Here is a 23683-nt window from a genome sequence, read left to right as displayed (position 1 = left end):
AAGAAGTAAGTGAGGATGTGGAAAGGGAACTTGCAGGGTCAAGGGGAATATTGTGTTTATTCATGAGACAAAAAGGGAGTGAATCATTGGCTTTGTGTGGAGCCCAGGAAACTCAGAAATATTCTCCGCCTGGGCAACTGGTTACTCTACCGTACTTGTGTCCAAAAAGAAGAGCCACATATTGGGAAGCTGGCAGGACTGTATGTGAAGCAACAGCTCAAAATGTCAATAAAAATTCCAAAATGGAGATCTGTATGTAATTAAATTCCTCTCACTGATTTAATTTTAAGGAATGAGCATTACTGAAAAAAGTCAAAGTGAGTATCATTCTTAAAAAATTCTTCTAGAACGGAATTTCTGTTTTATTATAGAATTCCATATAGTTCAGAGCAAGAAGGGCCCTTAGTGATCAGTAAATAAAGCAAGTTACCGCAAAACAGAACATGCTTTGAGGTTTGGCTTGGTATCAGGAGTTAGACCTTTCCTGACAGCACTTAACAGAGGACGTCATGTGTCATGTCATCACATTTGCTCATCTGAATTTGAAATTCAAATACAGTATTTTGAGGAAAACAAGAGTTTTCAAATGCTAAAATGAATTTATTTCTGGAGTGGTGAGAATGTAGGAGTAACCATGAGAAATACTGTGGGGAAAAATAAAGACAAAACCCGTCAAATGAAGACACACTTTGTCAACCCTTTAAAGGGGTTACTCAGGAGCAATGGTGATAAGAGGTCAACCAGAACTTCAGTACAAAAGAGAGATCCTGAAAATTACCAGGCTTTCAAAGATTGATTCCTGCCAACACTCTCCCATTCTTTTAAAAAAATCACTTGAATGTTTATAGTGGACCATATTGACGTATGATTTCTTTAGTTCTAATGCCACTCAGAACTACCTGCTACGTTCCCTTTTTTGGTTGATAACGAGTCACATGAGGGAATCAGATCAATAGGAGTGTTTCAATCAACACTCACCCCTCTAGTGATGAATTTCATCATCTAACCAATCTGTGAGGCTTCCTCCAATCCCACAAGTCAAATGTCAATCAAGTTTAAGTGCAAATGTCCAGCCGGGTCTTTCAAGAGTATCTGAATACATTAGATAACATAACCAACATCTTAACTGACAACACAGAGACAGAGAGGGAGGAGGCTTACATTCAGAGGAGTCAGAACTGTTACTATCTCAAGAGAAATGATCTTTTCGCACTCTATAAAGAACTTTAAAATGCTCACAAAAGGATGTAGAGGCACTGTCCCAGGAGAATAAGATTTCAATCACAATTTCACTGCTTTTTAGCAGATTTCCCTCATTCCAGAGACAGAAAAGGATTTGGGCAGGCTTCAAAATAATGTCTTTTTATTACAGTCAAAACAGAACCCTTAAGCCTTTCTGCTCTCCAACAGTACGCATGTCTTTCAGAACAGTTAGCTAAATATTACAGAAATTTTGCCTGCAAAATAGCACACCTAGACAGGTGTCTGAACTGATCATATTAAAAGCTTTTCTAATCGTGATCATCTGTGCAAAAAGGTTTCTGAGCTCTAACACTGGGAGAAATTATTCTCCTTTATAGGCTAATTCAGAGGGTCAGCAAGCCACTTAAATCTCACAGCGTGTCTCCAAGTACGCTATTCCCCAAATCCCTCACAACTTCCAAAGCTCCCTGGTTACAAGTGAAGAGAAAAAGAGAGTCTCCCTCCAAAAAAAAGTGTCCAAATATAAGAGTGTGCACACAGTAGAATGTACAAAGAAAATCTGTATTTTTGCAGCACTGTTTATAATAGGGCTTTCCTTGTTAGTGTGAACGAGATCCAAATTGAGTGGGTAAGTAGACACTCTGGAAGGGAGAGCCACCCTGCAGGAAGATATGGATAGGCTGGAAGAGTGGGCTAACAAGAATGTTATGAACTTCAACATGGACAAGCATAAGGTCTTGCACCTGGGAAACAACAATCCAGGAGTGCAGCACAGACTGGGATCCACCTGGGTGGAAAGCAGCTCTGTGGAAAGGGACCTGGGGGTCCTGGTGGATAGGAAGCTCAATATGAGTGAACAGTATGCTGCTGCAGCCAAGGAGGCCAACAGGGTGCTGGGTTGCATCAACAAGGGCATCATCAGCACAGATAAAGAAGTCATTATCCCCCTCTACTCAGTGCTTGTCAGGCCACACCTGGAATATTGTGTGCAGTTCTGGTCCATGCTACACAAAAAAGATGTGGACAGGCTGGAGGGGGTCCAGAAAAGGGCCACCAGGATGATCAAAGGATTGGGAAGCCTGCCATATGAGGACAGGCTGAGAGAGCTGGGTGTGTTCAGCCTTGAGAAAAGGAGGCTTGGAGGGGATCTCATCACCATGTACCAGTACCCAAGGGGTGGCTACAAAGAAGACGGAGACTCCCTTTTTACAAGGAGTCACATGGAGAGGACAAGGGGGAACGGACACAAGTTGCTCTTGCAGACATTCCGATTGGACATTAGAGGGAGATTTTTCACAATGAGAACAGTCAACCATTGGAATAATCTCCCCAGGGAAGTGGTTGGCTCTACCACATTGGACACTTTTAAGACTCAGCTGGACAGGGTGCTGGACCATCTTGTCTAGACTGTGCTCTTACCTAGAAAGGTTGGACTGGATGATCCTTGAGATCCCTTCTAACCTAAGATTATATGATTCTATGAATCTTTGTCCTGCCGTCCTAGCTGGCTGTGGCTTCTGAAGTAATGAATATAGGTGGTTAATTGGGATGCTCAGGACAGAAACGGGACAACCAGCAGGGCATTTATTACAAACAACTATTAGATGGGAAATGAGACACTGTAGCGTGCCAACATTCATACAGGTGAGGCCAAAATGTTTTGGTACCCGGTAGAGACTGAAGCTGAAGAGGTTGAGGGAGAATATAGATTCAGAATTGAAACACTTTTCTGTGTGGTTTTGGGTTGTGGGGTTTTTTTTTAAATGGTAAGAGAATTAACTTATGTCAGTGCATAATAATGCGATGCTATTGTGTAGGAATTTGCGCCATGCTTCTTATAATAGCACATGCTTCTGTAATTTCCACATGCAATCATTGCAATTGCACACATAATTATGGCAGTATTAGGGCTTATTTTGCACGCTTCTGTGCATGGATATGTGAATCTATGGGTATAAAAGCAAAGTCCTTCAGAATTTAGAGTTTAGAATAATCTTCCCTTAATGGAGCTTAAAACATTAAGCATCATGACTCTGCAGTGTTAAATCACTGAAGTTAAAGGTAGACAAGACTATTAGGTCATCTGGTCCTTCTCTTTGCTTATGTAGGAAATCATTCATGAAGGAAAGCTGAGATGTAGAACTGCACAGGTCCATACTTGCTATTACCATATCTGCCCTTTTGACTCAAGCCATTCTAACAGCAAACTGTATGACATCCGATAACATCAAAGTGCTTTGAATTAAATGGTGCCGTTAAGTCAGCAGCAGCTACAAGATACAGCATCCAGCATAACAATCTGATGAGTTAAAGTCCCTTGAGTCAAACGCCTTTAAAAGAGTGGTCTTGAGTGTGTATACTTAATAAGACTAGGTTATTTTTATATGTTTTTCTTATTCTAGTACATCCAATATATGCAGTGACGTTATGTGATTAACTCACTAAAATGATCATTCATGCTTGTTGATTTTATAGTATTAATGCAGGTATTAATGGAGATTATCTTGCAAATGTAATTAAGATATTCCCTTATTTATTTTGAAGAGAAATCATAGAAAGAAAGGCCTTTCTGCACGTAATTAGATATTTGCACTTCAGGGTGGTAGAAACACAAGACAGATTACTTTCATAATGTATCCATCACTCAATAATACACACATTTGGTCATCTGTTATTCCTTACTCCTGGCTAATTCTCTAGCTGTTCCCAAGGCCTAATCTAGTGTGCACTGAAGTCTGTGGACATATTCCCACTGACTTCAGCTAACACCAGACCAGGATCAGGTTGTTTTTTTTTTTCCTAATTCCTGCCACAAGGTTTAAATTAGGACCGATTCTGTAACCTCCACTTCATTGTACTACATTCTTCAAATGGAAATTGGTACAGATGCAATGAGTCTACATCTCATTCATGTCCCTGTACTTCTCCGTGTTTTCTCTTGGTTCCATATTGGCTCTCAGAAACACCTAGCCAACAGAAAGTTGGAGGCACAGGAATTTAGGTGAAATTTAGAACATTTGAATCTCTGCCAAAGGTCCTACATGTTTGTAGTCTGCAACATGTGCTTTCCAGGAATCCAACATTTCTTTTTTTCTTTTTTTTCTTTTTTTTCTTAAGTACAGGAATTGGAGAAATAACCCCAAGGCAGATTGGACATGGACAGCTCAAAAAACCAGGGTCATCAATATTGGTGCCAACTGCTGACTCCATCTGCTGGAGTCATGACCCATGAAGTCAAGTGGAATGAAGAATGATTATTCAATTAATATCCTGAAGTGGTGACTAGAAGTTCCTACTCTATTTTTCCCTTAGAACAGTAAAAAGTGGATATCCTTCAAATTGATAAAAATCTAAGTATAAAAATGAAAACTCCCCTCAATGCAGGAATTATGTATTTATAGTATCTGCAAACACATGCTACAATCACTAAAAAGTCAATATACAAATAGGTCAAAAGGGCATGACTTTTGTGTATCTGCCCCACTATTGGAGCAGATGCATAAAAGATACTTCTCTTTAGCCATGTAGGTGTTGATTGCTGACAGTCAAGGCATTGATTCCCAAACTATCTCCAAGTGATAAACAACTAAACGTGCTGTTGAAGCTCATAGCACCCTACACGCAAACCTATGAGGTAAGCTATGATCTCATCTATCTCATATGCACAAAGAAACAGACAAGTAGGGAAATATCTTCCTCAAATAACTTAACTCAGTGATAATTTCCCAGAGCAGCTATGTAGCTTTACCCAAATTAATGAAGCTGTGAAGGATACATGGCAAGAATGAAGAGACTGGCCATTAAGTGGAAATGTACTTCCTTTTAATTCTAATTTAAAAATGCTTTTTTTAAAAAAAAAAATCAGTGTAATTTGCATAATCTCCATAAAAGCAACAAGAGAAAAAATGTAAAATAATTGGGCTCATAAAAGTATACATGCCATGATAACTGTAAAAAATGAAATTGGAAATATTAGATGAATGCTGCAAATTCAACTGTAGGATAATCTTTGGCAAATGTTTATTGTGTAATGACAGTCTTTATTTTTCTTCTTTTATGTATGTATGTAAAACTATATCAATTGCACTAATTGTATTAAAATTTCTAAAAGTTCTTATCCAGTAATCTTGACACCAAAAAGTAATTATAATTATATGTAATAAAATCAACAGGCCAGAACAGCCATAAAAGAATGTGCTAATCCATCAGTGGAACACATCTGTGTATATCCATGTTTTCACATCTATGCATATACACCATTCTTCAAGTATTTCTAATTTCTAAGCTAATTAACTGGTTGCATAAATCATGATAATCCATTTGTCTTTAGGACAATCTTGCCAATTTAAGCAGCCAACATACTGCCTCAAAAGCTTTTATCTCTCTTTTCTGGCTGGTCTATCTCTGCCTTTCTCCATGTGGCTCTCCTTTCTGATCCCGTATCTTTTTGCAAAGAGGAGAACTGGAAGTTCCTATGCAGCCACCGGGCTAGGATGGGATCAGGGTCAGAGACCTGGGGGACAATGCACATGCCTGGTGCACTGCCATGGGTGGGTACTAGCTGGTTAGGAAGGAGAGGCAGAGAAGAAGAGTAGGGGGAACTACGCTGTATATTAAAGGAGGTCCTTCACTGCACAGAAGTCCCTTATGGAACAGGAGATGTCCACTGAGAACCTCTAGGTGAAGGCTGGCAGGGAAAGTAACACAGGGTGCTGTGGTGGAAGCCTTCTATAAAAAGCCTGATTGAGAAGATTAAGCAGATGAAGCTCTCTACAAAAAACTAGCAGAAGTCTTCTGACTGGAAGCTTTTGTCCTCATGGGAGATATTTAATCCTCTGTCCCCTCCTTTTCTCATTCCTCAGGCCTTTCTTTCCTTTATGCCTATCCATCATTTCCATTTCAAGTCTATCCACGTCCACAAACCCTAAACACTGACACTTGTTTTAAACAGCAAACTAGGAGGACCAGGAAAAAAGTCCTCTGAAATACTGTCCGATCAAGTTCAACACATTTAAGAGCTTGTGGGAGAGTTTTGCTACCATTTTCACTGCAAACAAATCATGGCCACTAATAAGAACTGCAAATGACTCATTCCTTGCTACATTCACACCTTTTTACAGACGAAAAGACTGCAGAATTTTAATTATTCCCCATTCATGTTCAAAGCAGTTATTACTAAAAAGCAACCGAGTATCACCCAGAGGCTCATAACAGATGATAATATTAGAAAGGTAGTCTCAGCCATTCTTACTATGTACTATTTACTATCGGGGATGGTTTACCCTATGTTACGTTAAAAGTCAGAAACGACTGTTGTAACATTGGCAATAAATGATTGACACTGTTTATCATAACCAAGGCAAATAATTTCAAGAATTCTTTCGGTTTGGTTGATGCTTTGGACAAGTGATATATTTTAGTACAAAATATTGTTTACTCACCTGTCTCTTCACACAGCTCAGTCCCTTCTTCATTTGCATCATCTGTCAAAAAAATTGAAAGAAAATTATTAATAAGAATACCAGGAAACATCTAAAATGAACTACTTCGTGTTTCAACTTGCCCATATCTTACTTTGCCTCCTCCCATTCAACATTTTGCAGTGAGATCTGGAGGTGGATGGGAAAAGAAGGTTTTGATACTAGACTGTTGCTACCAGCTATAGGAAATACACAGAATAAAAACAGGGAATAAAGTTCTGCAAATTATGACTTGTATAAAATGAAATTGCATTCTCTTTTCTAACAGAGTTTTTGGTTTACTTGTCAAGTTTCAGTCTGCTTTATTTCCTGGGAACAGCTGGCTATATTAAGAAGAGAACTAGTTATCCAGAAATCATATCACATAAAGAAGTTACTATAAATTTTCCAGGACTTAAACCAAAGACAGGACTTTGGTTTAAGACCAAACTTGGGCTAGCCAGAATTAAACATTTGTAATTATTAAGGTGATATATGAAGAAAGCAGATTCCTTTTGCAAAATGTTGCATTTTGCTAACAAAAGAGTTTCCTATTGCAAGTTGTTTTGATGTGGGGGAAAAAGAAATTATTAGCCTTAGTTAACATCTAGGTAATTCAAAGTTCCAGAGCCTTAATCATCTAATGGAGAGCTCATTGACCACAGAAGTTTATGTCAACTATGTTCCAAATTCATATAGACTCCATTTATACCCTTTTAAATGGATTTAGGCACATGCAAATTCTGTAGCAAGCCTACAATTTCTGCCTATAGCTCAACATCTTTCAAACTTGCATATGTGCATATTATGACCACCATTTGAACACAAAGGAGTTTTGCAATATTACCATCAATGGTAATGGAAACTAACAGTAGTATGTAGATCCTAATTTACAGGATCTCTGATGAGATCCAAATGCTGTGACACACGCTATAAGGATTGAGCTCTGCTTTCATCAAGAGTTGGAACCTGAAACTTTATTTGAAGTAGCATGAGAACAGAAAAATTGTTAATAATAGATGCCTCCACTGGGAAATATGTTTGCTATAAGCAGTAAAATCATGACTGTGACAATTTTCATGGATGCATGTGAATCTACAGTAGATGGATCTGTATCCATCCTTCTCCCCCTTCCATCTCATTCAGACGTGATCTGGAAGGCAACACTTTCCGAAGTCTTTAAATGACAACAGGTTACGCTTCTCCTGAGTGCGTTTAGTCCGTCCCAAAGGATCAGGACAGAAAAAAGTGACTGCCACATTTTACTTCCTTTCTCCTTATTCTGAAAACAATTGTTTTGGAGATTAAAAAGGCACATGGACCCCTGCTGTACAAATATAAATCTGTATACAGAAACTTTAAGGAGCTCTGGCAAATAATTTTTGAGAAAAGAAAATGGAAAATCTTGTTAAAGCCAAGGCGAATTCTGCCATAGACTTCAAGAGAGCCAGGATTTTCAACAGGAGTCCTGACATTTTTCAACAAACCACTCAGAAAACATTTGGTTAACCAGAGATTATTAATTATTCAGTTTCCAATAACATGTTCTTTCCATGGAAGCATTTATAATGAAACCAGCATGATAAAATTTCAAATTAATCTAAGACCTGACACTAAATCAGCAGAATATAATATCTTAACATACATATATCACCTGGTCTTCTGCGGAAGTTCTTAATTATAGTTCTGTAAGTGACTTGGAATACGAAATTCCCAAAGCAACAGAATAGCTTCTAAGCTGGTGATAATGGACGCAGACAAGAAATCTGATGTTATTAAAAAGTAGTGAAGTCATTATGCAATATAATTATGAAGAGGCAAAGACTGCTTTTGTGAACTAATTGTGAATTAAAGGCTGTTTTTTCTGGGAAAAGGAACCTAAGTCTCGGTGAAAGGCAGCAAAGTCCTTACATAATTTCTGAAAATGGGAGTTGGGCTCCCAACCGCTTGGTGACACGATCTCTAGGTCATCGTGGTGCCTTCAAAAATTCTACCCCAATCTAGATCTGAATCTGAGTTTCACTTTGGGATGCAGCACTCCCCAGTCACTTCATGTGTCTGTAATTCTTACTCTCATACTCTTAATGCACCTGGTGGAAGTGCTTCCCTGTCAAATGTAAAGTGGTCTTTCACTGACCTTGGCGTGGCTGGCTGAAGTGATAAACACCATGTTTAGCTGTCAGAGTTCTATGCCAAAACCGATTATTTGAGATAAAAAGCAGTGTTTTAGAAATCTATATCCAAAACTCATTCACTTTCCCCCAAAAGAACATTATGGGCAGTTTCCTGGTTACTGGTTCTGAAGAAGTAAAAGCAAGTAAAAACATTTTTTGCTGAAGCTCTACATGCCAAATATAAAGCAAAATCAGTACCAAGATTGCTATAAATTAGATTTGTAATACCTAGGGTTTTGGGGTTTTATGTTCCCTGTACAATTTTACCTCATCTAAAGGAAGCCTTCTAGAGGTTTGCTTTGGCTTGAAATATGCACCACAGTCAGTCAATCTGAAAGCAAAATTGAGTAAACAGAATAACCCAAGATGGAACCCAGTAAACATTTCCTTAAAGACATATCAGCAATATTTCTTGCCCAAACTCCCCCAAAGACCAGAGATGAGATCCTCTGTAACTCACCCTTACTCAAGAGCTGTTGAAAAATACTTGTCTAGGAAAACATGCTAAAGTGTGTGCACACGTGTACCCACTCTTGGTTACTCCTTTGTCTGGAGAAGCAGAACAGTGACCTTGCACACAGCTTCCCCATTAAAGCCCTTGATTTTGGGAAGCTCTACCAAGATGACCTTGCTGGAAAAGGAATGACAAACCTTACAGCCTGGAGTGAGAGGAAAACTGAGAGCGACTCCCTGCAAGGGTTAGCCCACCCCTAAGAAAACTCGCATCAGTATTTAGAAGGCTTAGGATACAAGGAAGCCATCTAATCCAAAATGTGTGATATGACTGACAGCACAAAATTTTCCAGCTTGTAAGTTGGGTTGTAGTATATAAAATTAAGGTATGGGATGGGTGATGTATGGGAGGAACACTTTCCAGTCAAGTATAAAATAATTTACAGTTGAGAGTCAAACTATGATTGAAACTTGCCCTCTAACTCTCATGCTGTCTGGGGTAACTATACTGCTAAAGATCACAGAGCTTTGCGTTTGGGAGCAAGTTGCTCAGAGCACACACATTTGTATAAGTCACAGGCTCCCTGGCAGAGTCATGTACCAAGTGATGCCTGTTACTCTCTCATTCCCCTCTCCCTTGTTACCTGCTGAGCTCTGTGAAACAGAATTGCACCATACCCGCTCTTACTGACACTGGAGAAGATGACGCCTTCTTCTGTCATACAATTTTTTTTTTTCCTTTTGCCTTGCTGGTCATGTTCTTTGTCTCACTAGTTGTTGCATACAAGCAAACACAAGACAGATAGCTAAAACCATCAATCTGTGTTAAGTTTCATGTTAGGAACAGAGAGGTGAAAGGCTCTAAATACCGCTGCTAATCCCCAAAGCCATTAAACCGCCTCCTCCTTGTTGCTCCCGCTTCTATTTGCATTCTTCTTCATGTTAGCATGGAGAGAGTCAGCGCTATACAAACACCTTTTATTTTTAACTGTGCATGCGTTGAAGAGCTCCTACAGCAGAGCCAGCTCCCCGCTGCAGGAGGCTGCTCTTTCATCTGCATTCAGGGCCTGCACCCCGGGCTGCCGGCACTCCCCCGGCAGCACTGCATGCTGCTAGCTCCTCCCTGCCTTCCTCTAACCTTTCCTCAGCTGCCTTGTCTCATCCTTCAGGATTTGTGCCTTGTCTAAGCACTTTCTGCTGTTTCCTGATTTCCAGACGTTTCCTTATTTCCAGCCAACCCACGTGTCTCAGTCTGCTCCTCCTTGCAAGCGCGGCTCCATGTACTGAACATAACCACGGGAGGGACTGGGAGGGCACGATGGGACCAGATCAAAGTCCCTTCTGCAGCCTGTATGTACCCACTCACTGGCAAACAGAGGCATGAGATAGGCAGAACTGTACAGGAGGCTGAAGAAGAAAAAAATCAAACCAAAAAACCCCCATAAAACCTTTTAGCTGCAGCCATCCCTTTGAGCTTGTCTGCTATACAAAAACAGTGGTCCAGCTGAAAAAGCTCCTGCCCTCAAGCATTTACCTAGCGGGTACTTCATGATTTGCCTGTACAGTTTCCACTACACTAAAAGAGGGTGTGCAGCATAACGCTCTCGCAATATTGAGGAAAACAGACCCCATTTTGGGGCAGTCTCTGCTGGCTCAAATGAAAAGCTGCTCGTGTTCCGCCTTGGAGCGGGCAGCAGTGTGGGCCAGGGCACCTGCCTGATGCAAACCATCTAAACCGTGACAATATCAGGTTTCCAGCAGCTGAAAAGACCAAGTGGGTTCTCACTCTCTGTATTTCTCTCCAGCATGCTTGCCTTTCCAAAACTTTGTCCCAACGCTTCACCTACCTATCTACGTGATCACCTTAACATCCTTAGGGAGCTTTCTAATCATGTGTCTCACATCTGTTTTCAATCCTTGGTAACTTAAAAATCACTTTTTGATTGCTTATGACCCCTGCTTCTACTCAACAGGAGCTTCACAACAGCATAGAGGCCCTATGTCCATCTCAGCCTAAAAGACTTGACATTTTTGTACATAATAAACCACATGAGAACTCCCTAGGGTTTGATGAAGCCCAAACACACACACGAGGCTCGCAATAACCCAGGAGTTCAAGAGCATTTTGGGTTGTTCTGATTCCTCCAACTCAGTTCTCTGCTGGGAGTATACAACAGGCTGACCAATAGCATAGAAAAAGGGAATGCTTCCTTTGAGGAAAGCAGATTTAGAAATCTCTGCTAGATGAGATCAGCTAAACCCAGGTCTGACTCTTTTCAGACCTACTTGTAAAAAATTATATTTTCCATAAAGCTTTCCCTCATCCTCAGTGCTCATAAGAGGAAGAAGAAAAAAAGAAAAAGGTAAAACAAAAAGATCCTTAACAAAAAAGCACATTCTTCTGCTTTGGAAAAAGAAATAGGACTTCTTTTGGTTCTGAACGTTTGTATCCTTTAATCATGCAATCCTGCATACAGAGCAACAGGAACTATATAAACCCCCACCTGACACTAAGCAAGTTTAATCAATTTTTTTAGTCTGATAATGAAGAAACTGCCACTGATACACTCTGTACATCCTGGCCCTACTGCAGCACTGGTGCAGTTTTTCTTCCCCTGTTGCTTAGTTACACCAGTCCCACAACACCGGAGTCTCACTGAATGTAGAATGTGTTTGTAGCTTTTGAAGCCATATCAAATAGAAATCCTTAGTACCAACCTCCTAAGAAGTTAGGCACTGTTTTTTTTGTCACCACATAGTGGCTTCTTTTATGTACCATATCACTTGATCTGCTGTAAAATACATATACTGGGACGAGCCTCAGCTGCGTGTAAAGGCTATGCGGTAGCTGCCGTTCCCACTGCGAGTGAACTGGACAACATTGTTCCAGTGCAGGAAATGGCGCTCGCAACCAGGATCAGATCAGGATTTCTATCTCCCAGATGCTTCTACCTTACACAAAAGGAACGAGGCACTCCTTGGGAAAACATACATTGTTTTTTTTAAAAAAAAACCCCTATGGTGAAACTTCCTTATTTCCTCTCTGCCCTAAACGACTGAAAACAACTGAGTCTTGTTTACACAAGTGCTGAAGTGGATTTCTCACCCACATGTATGCTAATGCAGTAGTCACACAGAATGGTATGTTTTGCATGTGGCAACACATTTCTAAATACAATCTTCTAACAAAAATCTAATCAGTAAGCTAAGGCAGAGGCAATCAAATGAGACAAGTGCAAATTTAACTGCATCCTTTGCAATTAGAAGCACTCCAGCACGTGAAGTGACTCAGTGTCATTGACCAGAGAGGACAGGTTATTTTTGAGCACGATGTAAAATGCATTTGCAATGCTTTTACATGGGATGCCACAACATGCAACACAGCAGGAACAAAAGATTCCTGATCAAAGATGTGTTAATGTAAGGTATTATACAGAAAAAGCTTCTGTGTGTTCACCTTCTGGTGCCAGGCATCTGTGAGCAACCGACTGAGTGAAGAAGGGAACAGCAATGCATTTCCCTCCCCCTACCAGCCTCTCCTTGAGCCTAAGGTCACATATAGACCGTGGTGATTAATGGCCACTGTTGGACCAGCCCTCGGTTGGTTGAGCTAATCCTCGTTTTAGCTACATTTAAGACCTACAGGCTCCATGGCACCTCATAGTAAGCATTCTTATACTCTAACTATGTGTTGGATGAAAAACTATTTCCTTTTGCTTGTTTTCATCCTGATTCATCATTTCCTGGGACACCCTGAACTTCTTGTGTTGCAAGAGATGGTAAATAATTACTCCATATTCACCCTTCTAATTGCTGCACTCATCATCTTCCCTGTGCTCTCCCGCTCTGTTAACACATGCAGTAGCCTGGTCCTTGCAACTGCACAACCCCCATTGCCTTCAAGGGTATCCTCATTGCCGGCCACTTCACTGTTTCAATGCAGCCCTTATCCAGGTATCTCCCAGGAGCTGGAGAACTCAGGGATTTGGAGTGAGTGGACAAATACATAAAACCAGCCATTTCCCCTGACTTCAGGGTTGACTGCAGGCTCCATTGTGTCTCACAAAAGGAGACAGACTGGAAAACATCTACAAGACGCTACTGGAGCAAAGCAAAAGCTCCTGACAACAGCACCTTAATAGGTTATGGTCCCACTGTCTGTCCATACCCTGCTCCAAGCAGTGCTATTGCTGCTATCAGGAATGAGGAGATAAACAATTTTCCAGACCGTATAGCAGAAAATACAAGTCTCTGTCAAACCACGTACAACCAGAGGATCCAAGCCCAAACTTTGAGGTGACCAACACTTGCAACACACAGCCAAAGTCTAGAGCAATGCTCTGTCAGCAGTCAGCCAGGAAATAATTCAGAAGGGATCATACCAGGAAGTTTTATTATGATTTAAACTGAAGTAGGAAACTGCCCATTAACTTTTTATTAGGTACTGGAAACCCACTGCCATGTTAGAAGGCACTAGGAACCCTCTCTTGGTCTGCATATCACTGAAGATGCTGAAAATAGTATCTAAGTCATCAATTACATACTCTGCCTGCCAAGCACCACTCCCAAGCTGCTGCTTGATCATCCTCCTGCACTACATTGAGACACTGGCAAAAGGGGCTAAGACAGACAACCCCCAGGAGTGGCAGGACTGGCACAGTCATTGCCATGGCAAATGAAGACAAAAGCCATAGAGAAATTTTGTTTCGCAGTCTTACGAACACCTTTAGCTTTTAGTTAGGTTGAGACTTTATGAGGTAAGTTGTTTCAGACACATTTTGAAATGGACGGCTATTTTAAACATTATGGCTATATTAAACTTTTGGATTGAGAACAATTTTTACAGCATCCTATTTACATTGGAGAGTGCTTTATCAGGATCTGTAGGTGCTGTGAGAGAGAATTTGAGAAAGCCAGCAACCTGTTCTGGTGGACAGGCTCCTCCAGCTCCCCCAGATGGGCAGGTTCCTTTGAAGCCTCTGCTACTGAGGGACAAGGAACCATCATGGGCTCTCCCCAGCTGTTTTGAATTAAGTCCTTCAGCGAGGGGTCTTGCAGAAGCCATCTGAGGATGCCATCCTCCAATATAAAGACAGCTTAAAGATGTGCAAAGAGCATTTCACACCCATGTGAAATTGTCAGTGTGCCACAGCTTCTCCAATACCATTGCTGCCTTCCACCCACTGAAAAATCCTCAATCCTTTTCTGCCTGAACACAAGACTTCCCCCCTCGATTGGAAATTGGAGGGGACTGGAACGTTAAATGCTGGCATGTAGTCCAGAGCAGGCCAGATGGCTGTGAATGCGTAAATATTGAGTGGTATCCTGGTATGATGCTCTCAACAGCTTGATACACAGCCCTGGAAAGGAAAGGGATGCCTGGTCACGCACCACCTCATTGCACATTCACCAAGCAGGATCTCCAAGTGACAAGTCAAAAGCTTCACAAGCCAGAGAAACCAGAGAGTCCCCTGAGCATCCCAATACAACAGCAGAGATTTCAGCTCCATCAGAGCCACGGGGTCAGGGGAAGCGAGACTCAGTTCACTCCTCCCAGCAAACAGGCCTGGGTTGCAGGTGTTCCTGCCCACAGCCAGAGCACGGGCCAAAGACTGTGATGCCACGTCCCAGTCTGCTGCTGCTGTGACCGGTCACTCCAGCTCTGTCCAGCTTCTGCTCAGGCCCAGATGTGTTTGCGTACCCACAGCAGGTGTCTGGACATAAATTTAGGCTCCATGTCATTGGCAGGGACCCAGCCCATCCACAGTGCCTTGAAAGCTTTGTGAGGGAAAGCAGTGAAGAAAGGGAGATGACAGTCTGTCTGTCTCTACACCTGTTATGAGCTGTGAACATGACAACCTGAAAATTCTGCATGGAGACGGGAAAAGTAGCTGTAACCAAAACCTTCTGGATGGCCCTCACTGATCAGGAGGAGAAGGCCAAAGGGATTTCAGACTCCCTCAAATCTTACTCCCTAACATCCGTCCACAGGGGGCTCCAAGCCCTGGTGGCCTTTGCACATCTGGACCAGTCAGAAAAACCAGAGCCCCATGACTTACAAGGCAAATCACTATCCAGGTGAAAGCTAAGATAAAGGATACCGGGTGCTTCCAGTAAACCACCTGGCACCTATCCACATAGTAAAATAAAGCCCATGAAAAATATTTTGTGGAATACATTCACGTGATGAATTAAGGAAATGAATCGGCTCATGAACACTGCAAATGCAAATAGAGAGGCTAAATTTATCAAACAAATTACCCATTTGATACAGGATTACTTACTAAGGACTAACTTACAATTCCTTTGCTCACACTGAGGACCACTTCAGCCCCAGTGAAGTCTGCCATACTAAGTGGAGAGGGCAACGCTTTGCAATACCAGTACAGAAATTACAATCTCTGCTTAAGAGTTCACTCACGTATTAGTGCAGGGATCTGCCTTTTTAATACAAAGCCCTTCATTCAGCCATTTAGACAGTTTCCAATTTGATTCCAAGCCTGGTAGATCTCTTAACAATGAATTTCCTCTGTAATTGTAATATATTTGCACATTTATGCACAACTAGGATGCTGTGCATCCTCCTGAAGTAACAGGAGGATTAATATAAAACAGTAGCTCTTATTCATATGCTTTGGGTAGGGGGGACAGCGTTTACATCAACCAGGATAAAAGCAGAAAATGCACTAAACGTCATAACCTGGAATAGATGGGAGAGAAAGTTTTTTCAAGATGAAACAATTTCTCTCTCTTTTTCTTAACACCAACTGATAGGGCTCAAAAAAAATGAACAAGCTCTTGGGCTCAGCATCCTTTCATTAGCTCTGAAAGGACATGGAGTCTAAAAGCTTGCATCTTCCATCTATCAATTGGTCTAATAAAAGTGCAAACCTGTCCCCTCTCTAACAATTTTAGCGATGCTTTAGTGAAGTAATTTTGTTACTCTGTTTAAAGTAGTAAGAATGTAATATAACCTTGAATGCTGCAGCTTCACAGTACATACCCTTTATAACATTATTTTTGTCTACAGAACATTTTCAGAAAAAATGATTCCCCTCTCCAATCCACTGATAACAGGTGGTAGATTCAGAAATACTTTAAGCACTACAATTAAGATAAACCTTTCATAATATACAACAGCCACCATGAAAAATAAGCATTTGCCAAAGGTCCTCACACGATTATCTATCTGACGTATTAAGTAGCTAGTTATAAACAGTATACAGGATTCAAAAAAAAAAGGTATCTTTGCCTCCAGCTGGCAACTGATTACAAATACTCGATTTTACTCCTATGAATAGCATCCTAGAAGTACATATCAATGTAAGGTAAGTGTTGGTAAACCTAGTTTTTCAAGGGGGACAGTTTTTATAGCATTTCCTGGTCAGTCATATATATTTAGCAACAAAAGTAATGCCTAGTATCTAAGCTCTACATAGAATTCTGTTAGCAGAAACAATGAATTCCAAGAGAAAAAATGGTATGAGCATCAGCTCCTTTCCCGGAACGCTCACTTACAATACTAGTAGCAATGAATCCAGCGATGTAAGAACTACACATCTGAGCCAGAACTGCAGGCAAGGACATTTTATTTGCCTGAAAGGTATGTAGCAAGACATTCTCCCGGATTAAGCAGAGAGAATTTACCAACACAGCTGAAGGGAGAATGGCTGGGCCATCTCATTCCACTAGGAGACAAGACTCAATTGGTAAAAAGAAAAAAATAATAATCACTCTTTGTTGCAGCTAATACATTAAAACAGTGATCCACCTTAAGCACAGAAGGTTGGTTGTTCTACAGAAACAGTCTTCCACCCTTGCTCTTTTTCTACCAGGACATACAAAAACTTGTCAGCAAAAGCCCAGAGATTCAACAGAAAATTCTGCATGGACCAGGGGCATTTACCTTCCAAACCAAGGCTTTTCTGGACAACCACTAGGATGAGATCCTAAGTCTGAGTTAAAGATTAAGTGGCACTCCCCCTTGCAGCATGCTGGCTTTGGCTCGGGTTCTCTACAGGCTACTGATTATGGAGATTAAATCAGAAATGCTGAGACTATGACAACTGGTCTGTTACTGAACAGCTTTGCTGCACTCCTAAGATATGAAATCACTTAGAAGTCTGCCTCTTATCCCTATATATTTAAAGTTTGCAAATGGCAAGGCTCTTGGCAGTTGTCTTAATATCAGTACTATTACTCGACTAATTTCTTTGGCATTCCACTCGCAAAATAGGCCTAATGATATGTTCAACTAATGGAACAATTTCCCTATGTCTATATTCCACTTACTCTAATGCACTGAGGTGTAACTCCAGCTTCATTTCATTATCACTTGACTAGCTCAAGCACTTGGATGTCTTTTTGGATTTATTAATGCACCGGGTTTAAAGTAATAACTATTTATGTATATAACTCCACAAATACATTCTTCTTTCTAAGCATTTTTGTCCACATCTATTAAAGTAGATCTATTTCATAACATTTCTGAATGCAAGACACACTTTAAAAATGTCTTGATGTTTTTTCTTTAAGGTTAAAGTAATATCTCATTGTTAGTCTCTCCTCTGAGTGTTCAGATAGTATCCTATCAATTTAAATCTAGGGTGAGTCTATCCTTAAAGAGTTTCATTTTCACTACATTAATAGATTCACTTAAAACCAAAACCAAAACCACCAGAGTTTTGGCAATTCCTTCCACAATCTAAATATCAGGAATTTATTGCCAAAGGTGGAAACAGTTGCTAATTCCTTGACACAGATCCATGTTGACTCCGTTCTCTGTACAAGAAACCAGTCCTGCAGAGAGATGGAATAAGCCTATAGTAGGAGAGTCTGCTGATAACCAAGTCTACTCTGTTAAACGTAGATGGCAATTCGCAAGAGACCAGAAAGAAAGGAACAAATAGCAGACATGATGGTCATCTAGTGATCACCATCCAGACCTTCAGCCGATGTTCTCACCAGTAGGCTATAGACAATTTAGGACAGGGATGACTTCAGCTGACATCTGTTGAAGCGGTTGTACCCTACAGAAAAGTGCCAATTCAAGACAGTAAAGAAAGCTTGAGACTGTACGTTAATCATCAGGGCACCCTCCAAGACAGAGACCTAGATACTGATCATTTCTCCAGGGACACTAATGGAGAGTCATTTGGGTCACATGTATCTTTCCTGCCCCTCCCTCTCTCCTCACAAGTTGAGGATCTAAGTGGCTCCTACAAAGGCATACCAAATGTCCGTGGTGATACAAGACATTAAAATCAGATCTCCCAAATCACCGACTACTGACCTAACCACAGGAAATCCTTCACTGAGTCAGGGATAAAGTTTTAAATGCTAAACTGGTTCCTTTTAAAGCTCCAGCCCACTGGCCAGTAGGTGCTCAGGACTTTCTGGAAACCAACCTCATTAAGGCATATCAAAACTGGTATTCAGAATCATTAGAGAAAATTGCAGTGGGGAGCCTCTGAAAATGGGTCATAAGATCTTTTAGCAATCTATACTAAATTGTGGCTGCTGAGAACTAAAACATCTTTCTCTGGCAGCTGTCTACGAAGCTTTGGATCAACCTTTTGCATAGTCACATACCTGCAAACCACTGGATTTGCTGCACCTTAGAGGGTCCCCATCATGACCACCTCTCTGTGGTCACATACCAAAATCCCAGTTTCAGTTCAAGCAAAAAAATTGTAAAAAATTTCCATGCATGAGAATAATCATACTTTTAAAACTATGGTACAGCTAATCATCTATATAATGTGGTGTAATGCAATAATAAGTCTTCATATGACATGACACCTGACCACATAGGTTCTCTATAGACAGGAGTTCAACAATGTCAGGTTTTGAAAACCCAAAAAAAGAAATACATCTCCCATCTTCCTCTCTTTTCCCCTTTGGGCTTGCCATGCTTCAGCTCTGAAGCATCTTCTTGTCTCTCAGGCTTTCAAAGTCAAGTGGGCTTTACATTTATAACACCATCACCAGGCTTTAATGTGTTATTTCAAAGATCTTAATGATGAAGTTGAGTATTAATACTCTAATTTGTTGACAAATTGACACTGTAGTCTACTCTAGCTTAATCTGAAGGACAGGGACAGAGCCAGCCACAACTGGCAGGGTACTGCTACTTTATCCTATGTGTTGGGGTACGCTGGCAAAAAAAAAATAATCACACAATGAATGGATTAGACATGAATACAGTCTTTGAAATGCATGTTCAATGTGCTCCAGACAAAAATATTATTAAGCAGTTAGACACCATTCTATGCTACCTGAATTATTCAATAGGTCTTTAAGTTTCAGCTGCCAATCATTGCAAACTGGAGATTACAAAGTCATCTACAAAGAGCTTTGTTCTAGTGAGATGAGACAGAAACATCACAATTTCCATACTACCAGCCAAAGCAAAAGGAAAAAAACTGCTGTGGCTACTGTGACAACACAGTCCTGTAGAATTAATGGAGACACACAACACACCAAAGCTCTGCTTCCTATTACTCAAAGGCCCTTTCCACCAGACAGCATGGGGAGTATTTAAGTGACTGCCACTTCTGAAATAGGTAATAAAATAAAATACTAAAATCTGAATCTTGTCACATACAGTAGGACTGATGTCATAAAAAACAAAATAAAATGGAAGAAGGTTAGGGTTGATAAAAAAAAAAGGAACAGATTTCTAATGATATATGATAAAAATAAATCACAGGCATATGTGGGGTAGAGGGATTAACAAATTTACTATCCACCAGGTTTTCTTAAATTCTAGAAAGTAACCTCCTGTGTGAAACATAAGATGAATGGCTAACATTTCCCAAGTGCTCCGGCGAGAGCCATCTTTCTCCCATTCATTCTTGCACAGGGACAGCTCAGGTTTAAAGTTCTCATTCAGACGCAGTTGGGCTCTAACCCCTGCGGTATCTTTTCAGACCCGGAGAAACCCTACCAGCATCGTTAATGAAAGAGCAAAGCACGTACAAAGTGCATGGAAAAGCAATATACACTAGGAGCTACATATATTAGTGCAAATCTTTTTCTTCTCAGAGTCCAGACAACCAGTGTCACGCACCAGGTTTCAGAAGGAGATACGGATACAGCAGAGAATGAAGAAACTAGCTGTACTGAGTATACAAAAGCAGGCCTTGGCTTTGCAAAAGCAGTATCACAAGTAGTTTTACTGGTTCACAAATTTTAAATGTCTGCATTTGTCCAGGATCAGAGCCTCTATGTGTGGCTGATCTTTAAAGAAAGTTTGAATTTTAGTATTTGGCTTAGACAGGGAAAGAAGAAAGGACGCCAACTGTTGTCTTTTTGCTGCATCATTTTTTAGAGATAGATGGCACTTGATTACTGCACATACCTAGAGGGAAAAACTCGCCCATTTTCTTCTTGAAAATTTTGTAGTCAACCTCCAAAAAGACGCAAAAGATGATACGATCCACCTGTAAGAAACAAAATTATTCACAGTGAAACGATGGCAACCATAAACATTGGCAATAATAGTTAATAAAAGCAAAGAAACTTTTAAGCCAACATGCTTTTATGCTCCAGGCAAGCAAGAAAACATCACAGGGACGCATGTTTTGACTTTATTGTGTATCTGTGTTGTAATTTATAAAATAACATTTGCAATTGCAGCTCACAACTGTAGTCTTTGTTAACTGCCTCCTGTTTATGCAAACCACTCTTGAGCACAGTATAAATGACTTTTGGCATTCTAAATGAGTACTGGGATGCAATGTTGGATGAAAGAGTCACATGGGGGGCTTCTAATAAGCATACAAAACAGTAAATGTGTAAAAGCAAAGAGCTCTTTTTCCAATCCTTGTCCGACAAACCTATTTGCAAAACCATTTAGTATTTTAAAATGGCTTTAAAAGGTTTCATGCGGTTTTAATTTACATGAAACCACTTACTCCTGCTATAATACAAGCAGAATGCAGCAAAAACAAAAGCTGATTAGATGACAGGTAGCACACGGGGTAAATAAAACATTTAATATGCCATCTATTTAGAGAGGCTGAGCATATCAATGAAACCACAGCCCATAATGTATGCGCCACCCACCAATATTTTCAAATAAATTGTTTGGAAGATCATTGTATGTGAAAGGCTTTTAGAAAAGAGACCAAAAAAAGTGCCAAACAAAATAAAAAACAAATAGAATTCCAAGGCCTTTAAGATTGAAAGCCACCTACACTGGGCTTCTTTCTAGCCTTGCTGTTTCATTGTTTTATCTGTTTGCATAGCCCAGCACAAATTGCCTCTGCAGCCAAAACCCAGCTCCGAGAGGGAGCTGTGGAAGTCACAAAGACCCTCCCACAGCTGAGCTGAAGGACCGGCAACCCAATAATCAAGTTTTTCTCTGAAGAGCTTAACCAGAAAGGGATGAAGCCCAAGCAATAGGAAATTCAGCATCTTGGCTGGCATTATGCTACCCTCACGCCTCCATGGGCAATAAGCCGATCTGTCGTAGCACAGTTCCTCAAGAGTGCCTTTGCACACACACTAGAAAAAGCACCAGCCTCCCCCCTGCAGGGAAACCGGCGGGAGGAACGCTCTCAAAAAAATGCCTTCTTTCCCTTATCTTCGGTAGAGAATGCTATCCTTTTGCTAGAGCTACTCTTCGAAGCAGAGTACAAGTCTTGGCTTCAAAGACACCATTATGCTGAGCAGCTCAGGACATCATTTTAGAGCTCGCTTTGGAGCAGCCTGGTAGAATACAGAAGGGAACGAGAACAGGCAATAATCAGTTATGCTGGAAAATGCTAGCAGTTGCTAACAAAGACATCTCTGAATCAAAGCTGACTACAAAACCTGAAAGAGCAAACAAGGTAGGAAATACAAGACTGAAGGTACGGCTTATGTGGGCGTTGAGGAAGAAAGAGATTGGTGAGCGGGAGAGAAAGCAGCAGGGCAGAGCTTGGTCGGACGTGGCTTGCCAGGGAAGCATATCAGCAGATTTGTGAGCAAGAAAACTGCCTGTTGCTGTCTGTTCATACGATGTTCACAGAAACAAGCTGTTCTGCGCATCCCTCGTAAACAAACCAGGCTAGACCTTAAAAATATGCTGGACTGTGTCATCGGCTGCTCTTCACAAGCGATATAATAAAGAACCCAAATAGTGGTTAAGTGCTCAACCCAAAAAGCCATACTCATCTGTGCAGTCACAAATTTGTGATGTAAAGCACCGGTGGCAAGCGGTGCCACATTTCACCTATGTGAGAGTTTCCACCTAAGTAAAGGAGTGTGTTTTCAAGAAGGAAGCTTTAGACAGTACATGCTTAAATTACATTTATTGTGAAAAGTGGTTTCAGATAGTGCTGGGGTGATGCTAGATTGTCATCTTCTATCTCCGCCTCCTGAGCGAAGCAGATATTCACGCATTACAGTGATAGGCCCAATATATGAACCAGGACAGACAAAAGAGCAAGGATGGAAACTTATAAACCAGAGGAGGGATCACATTCCCACGCAGTGAAGTTCTGAGTCATCCTGCTCTCTATATAGTCTCATATCCTCTGCTGTAACTACTACAGGCGTTTCCTTCATTTTATACAGTTCAACTTCTCAAGGTGTTCCCTTTACTTTTATTTATTCTGTGCAGTTGACAATGATAAAACTTCTGCAATCCTGAGAATTTCTACTACTTCTAATATAATTCCTTAATTTAAAGATAGGGAATCTCTCTAGAAACGGCAGACTATTTCAAAATTCCTAGCCTGCTGACTGTATACTTCCTATATATAAACCTGTTCAATTTCTTCTTGGTGTGAGAAAAAGTGCTCTATTTTTAAGTATGCATAAGATATTGTGATGACAGCTGAAATCCTGTGTTTATCTGATTGAATGGCATGTGTTGGCAGATAGTAAATCTGAAATTAAACCATATTCTATCATCCTGCCAGTCATTGACTATTTTATCTAACATCCCCAGCTAAAATAACTCAAAATTAGGTATGGAAAATAACCCCTTGTCCTCACTGTTCCCGTTCCAGCTACAATAAGGAAAGGTTTAATCCAAGTGACTCCAAACCTGCCTTGCCTGCTGGCTCACAAAAGCTCAGCAGGCCTTTTGGGATGCACACTTATGAAAGCTGCTCCTTATTCAAAGAGGAAAGCTCTCCTCTCATGTGGCTAGGAAATGCCAACTTGATTAGACATTTCATGCCGCCCCTTTATAGAGGGCGGGGAGCAGTCCCCAGGGACTCCCCCCAAGCGTGCCCAAGGAGCCCCTGGTGCCTTTTGTAGGTGCCTGGTTCCTCCACAGCCGACCAAGCACCACTCAACTGCAGCAGAAGTTTAAAGGAGCTGCAAGTCAAAGGCATCAGAGCTCATCCTTGATTGACAGCTCTTTTTTGGAGGCCGGTATTAAAATCAACCATCCCCTGT

The 23683-nt window shown here is 40.8% G+C and overlaps 1 protein-coding gene across 1 annotated transcript in view; it reads right to left on the bottom strand.

The window, feature by feature from the left end:
- MACROD2 (mono-ADP ribosylhydrolase 2) overlaps positions 1–23683 on the bottom strand; it is an 892593-nt gene that overhangs the window by 65006 nt on the left and 803904 nt on the right. The window contains exons 10-11 of the mRNA XM_009634665.2: positions 20652–20733; positions 6645–6686 (exon numbers count right to left, since the gene is read on the bottom strand). Coding sequence (XP_009632960.2) covers positions 6645–6686; positions 20652–20733 — 124 coding nt within the window. The remainder of the gene's footprint in view (positions 1–6644; positions 6687–20651; positions 20734–23683) is intronic.

The sequence above is a fragment of the Egretta garzetta genome, unplaced genomic scaffold (assembly GCF_000687185.1).
Source record: "Egretta garzetta isolate BGI_Z169 unplaced genomic scaffold, ASM68718v1 scaffold252, whole genome shotgun sequence".
NCBI lineage: Eukaryota > Metazoa > Chordata > Aves > Pelecaniformes > Ardeidae > Egretta > Egretta garzetta.
The sequence above is the reverse complement of the archived record's forward strand: the minus strand, read 5'-3'. Positions and strand labels throughout refer to the sequence as shown.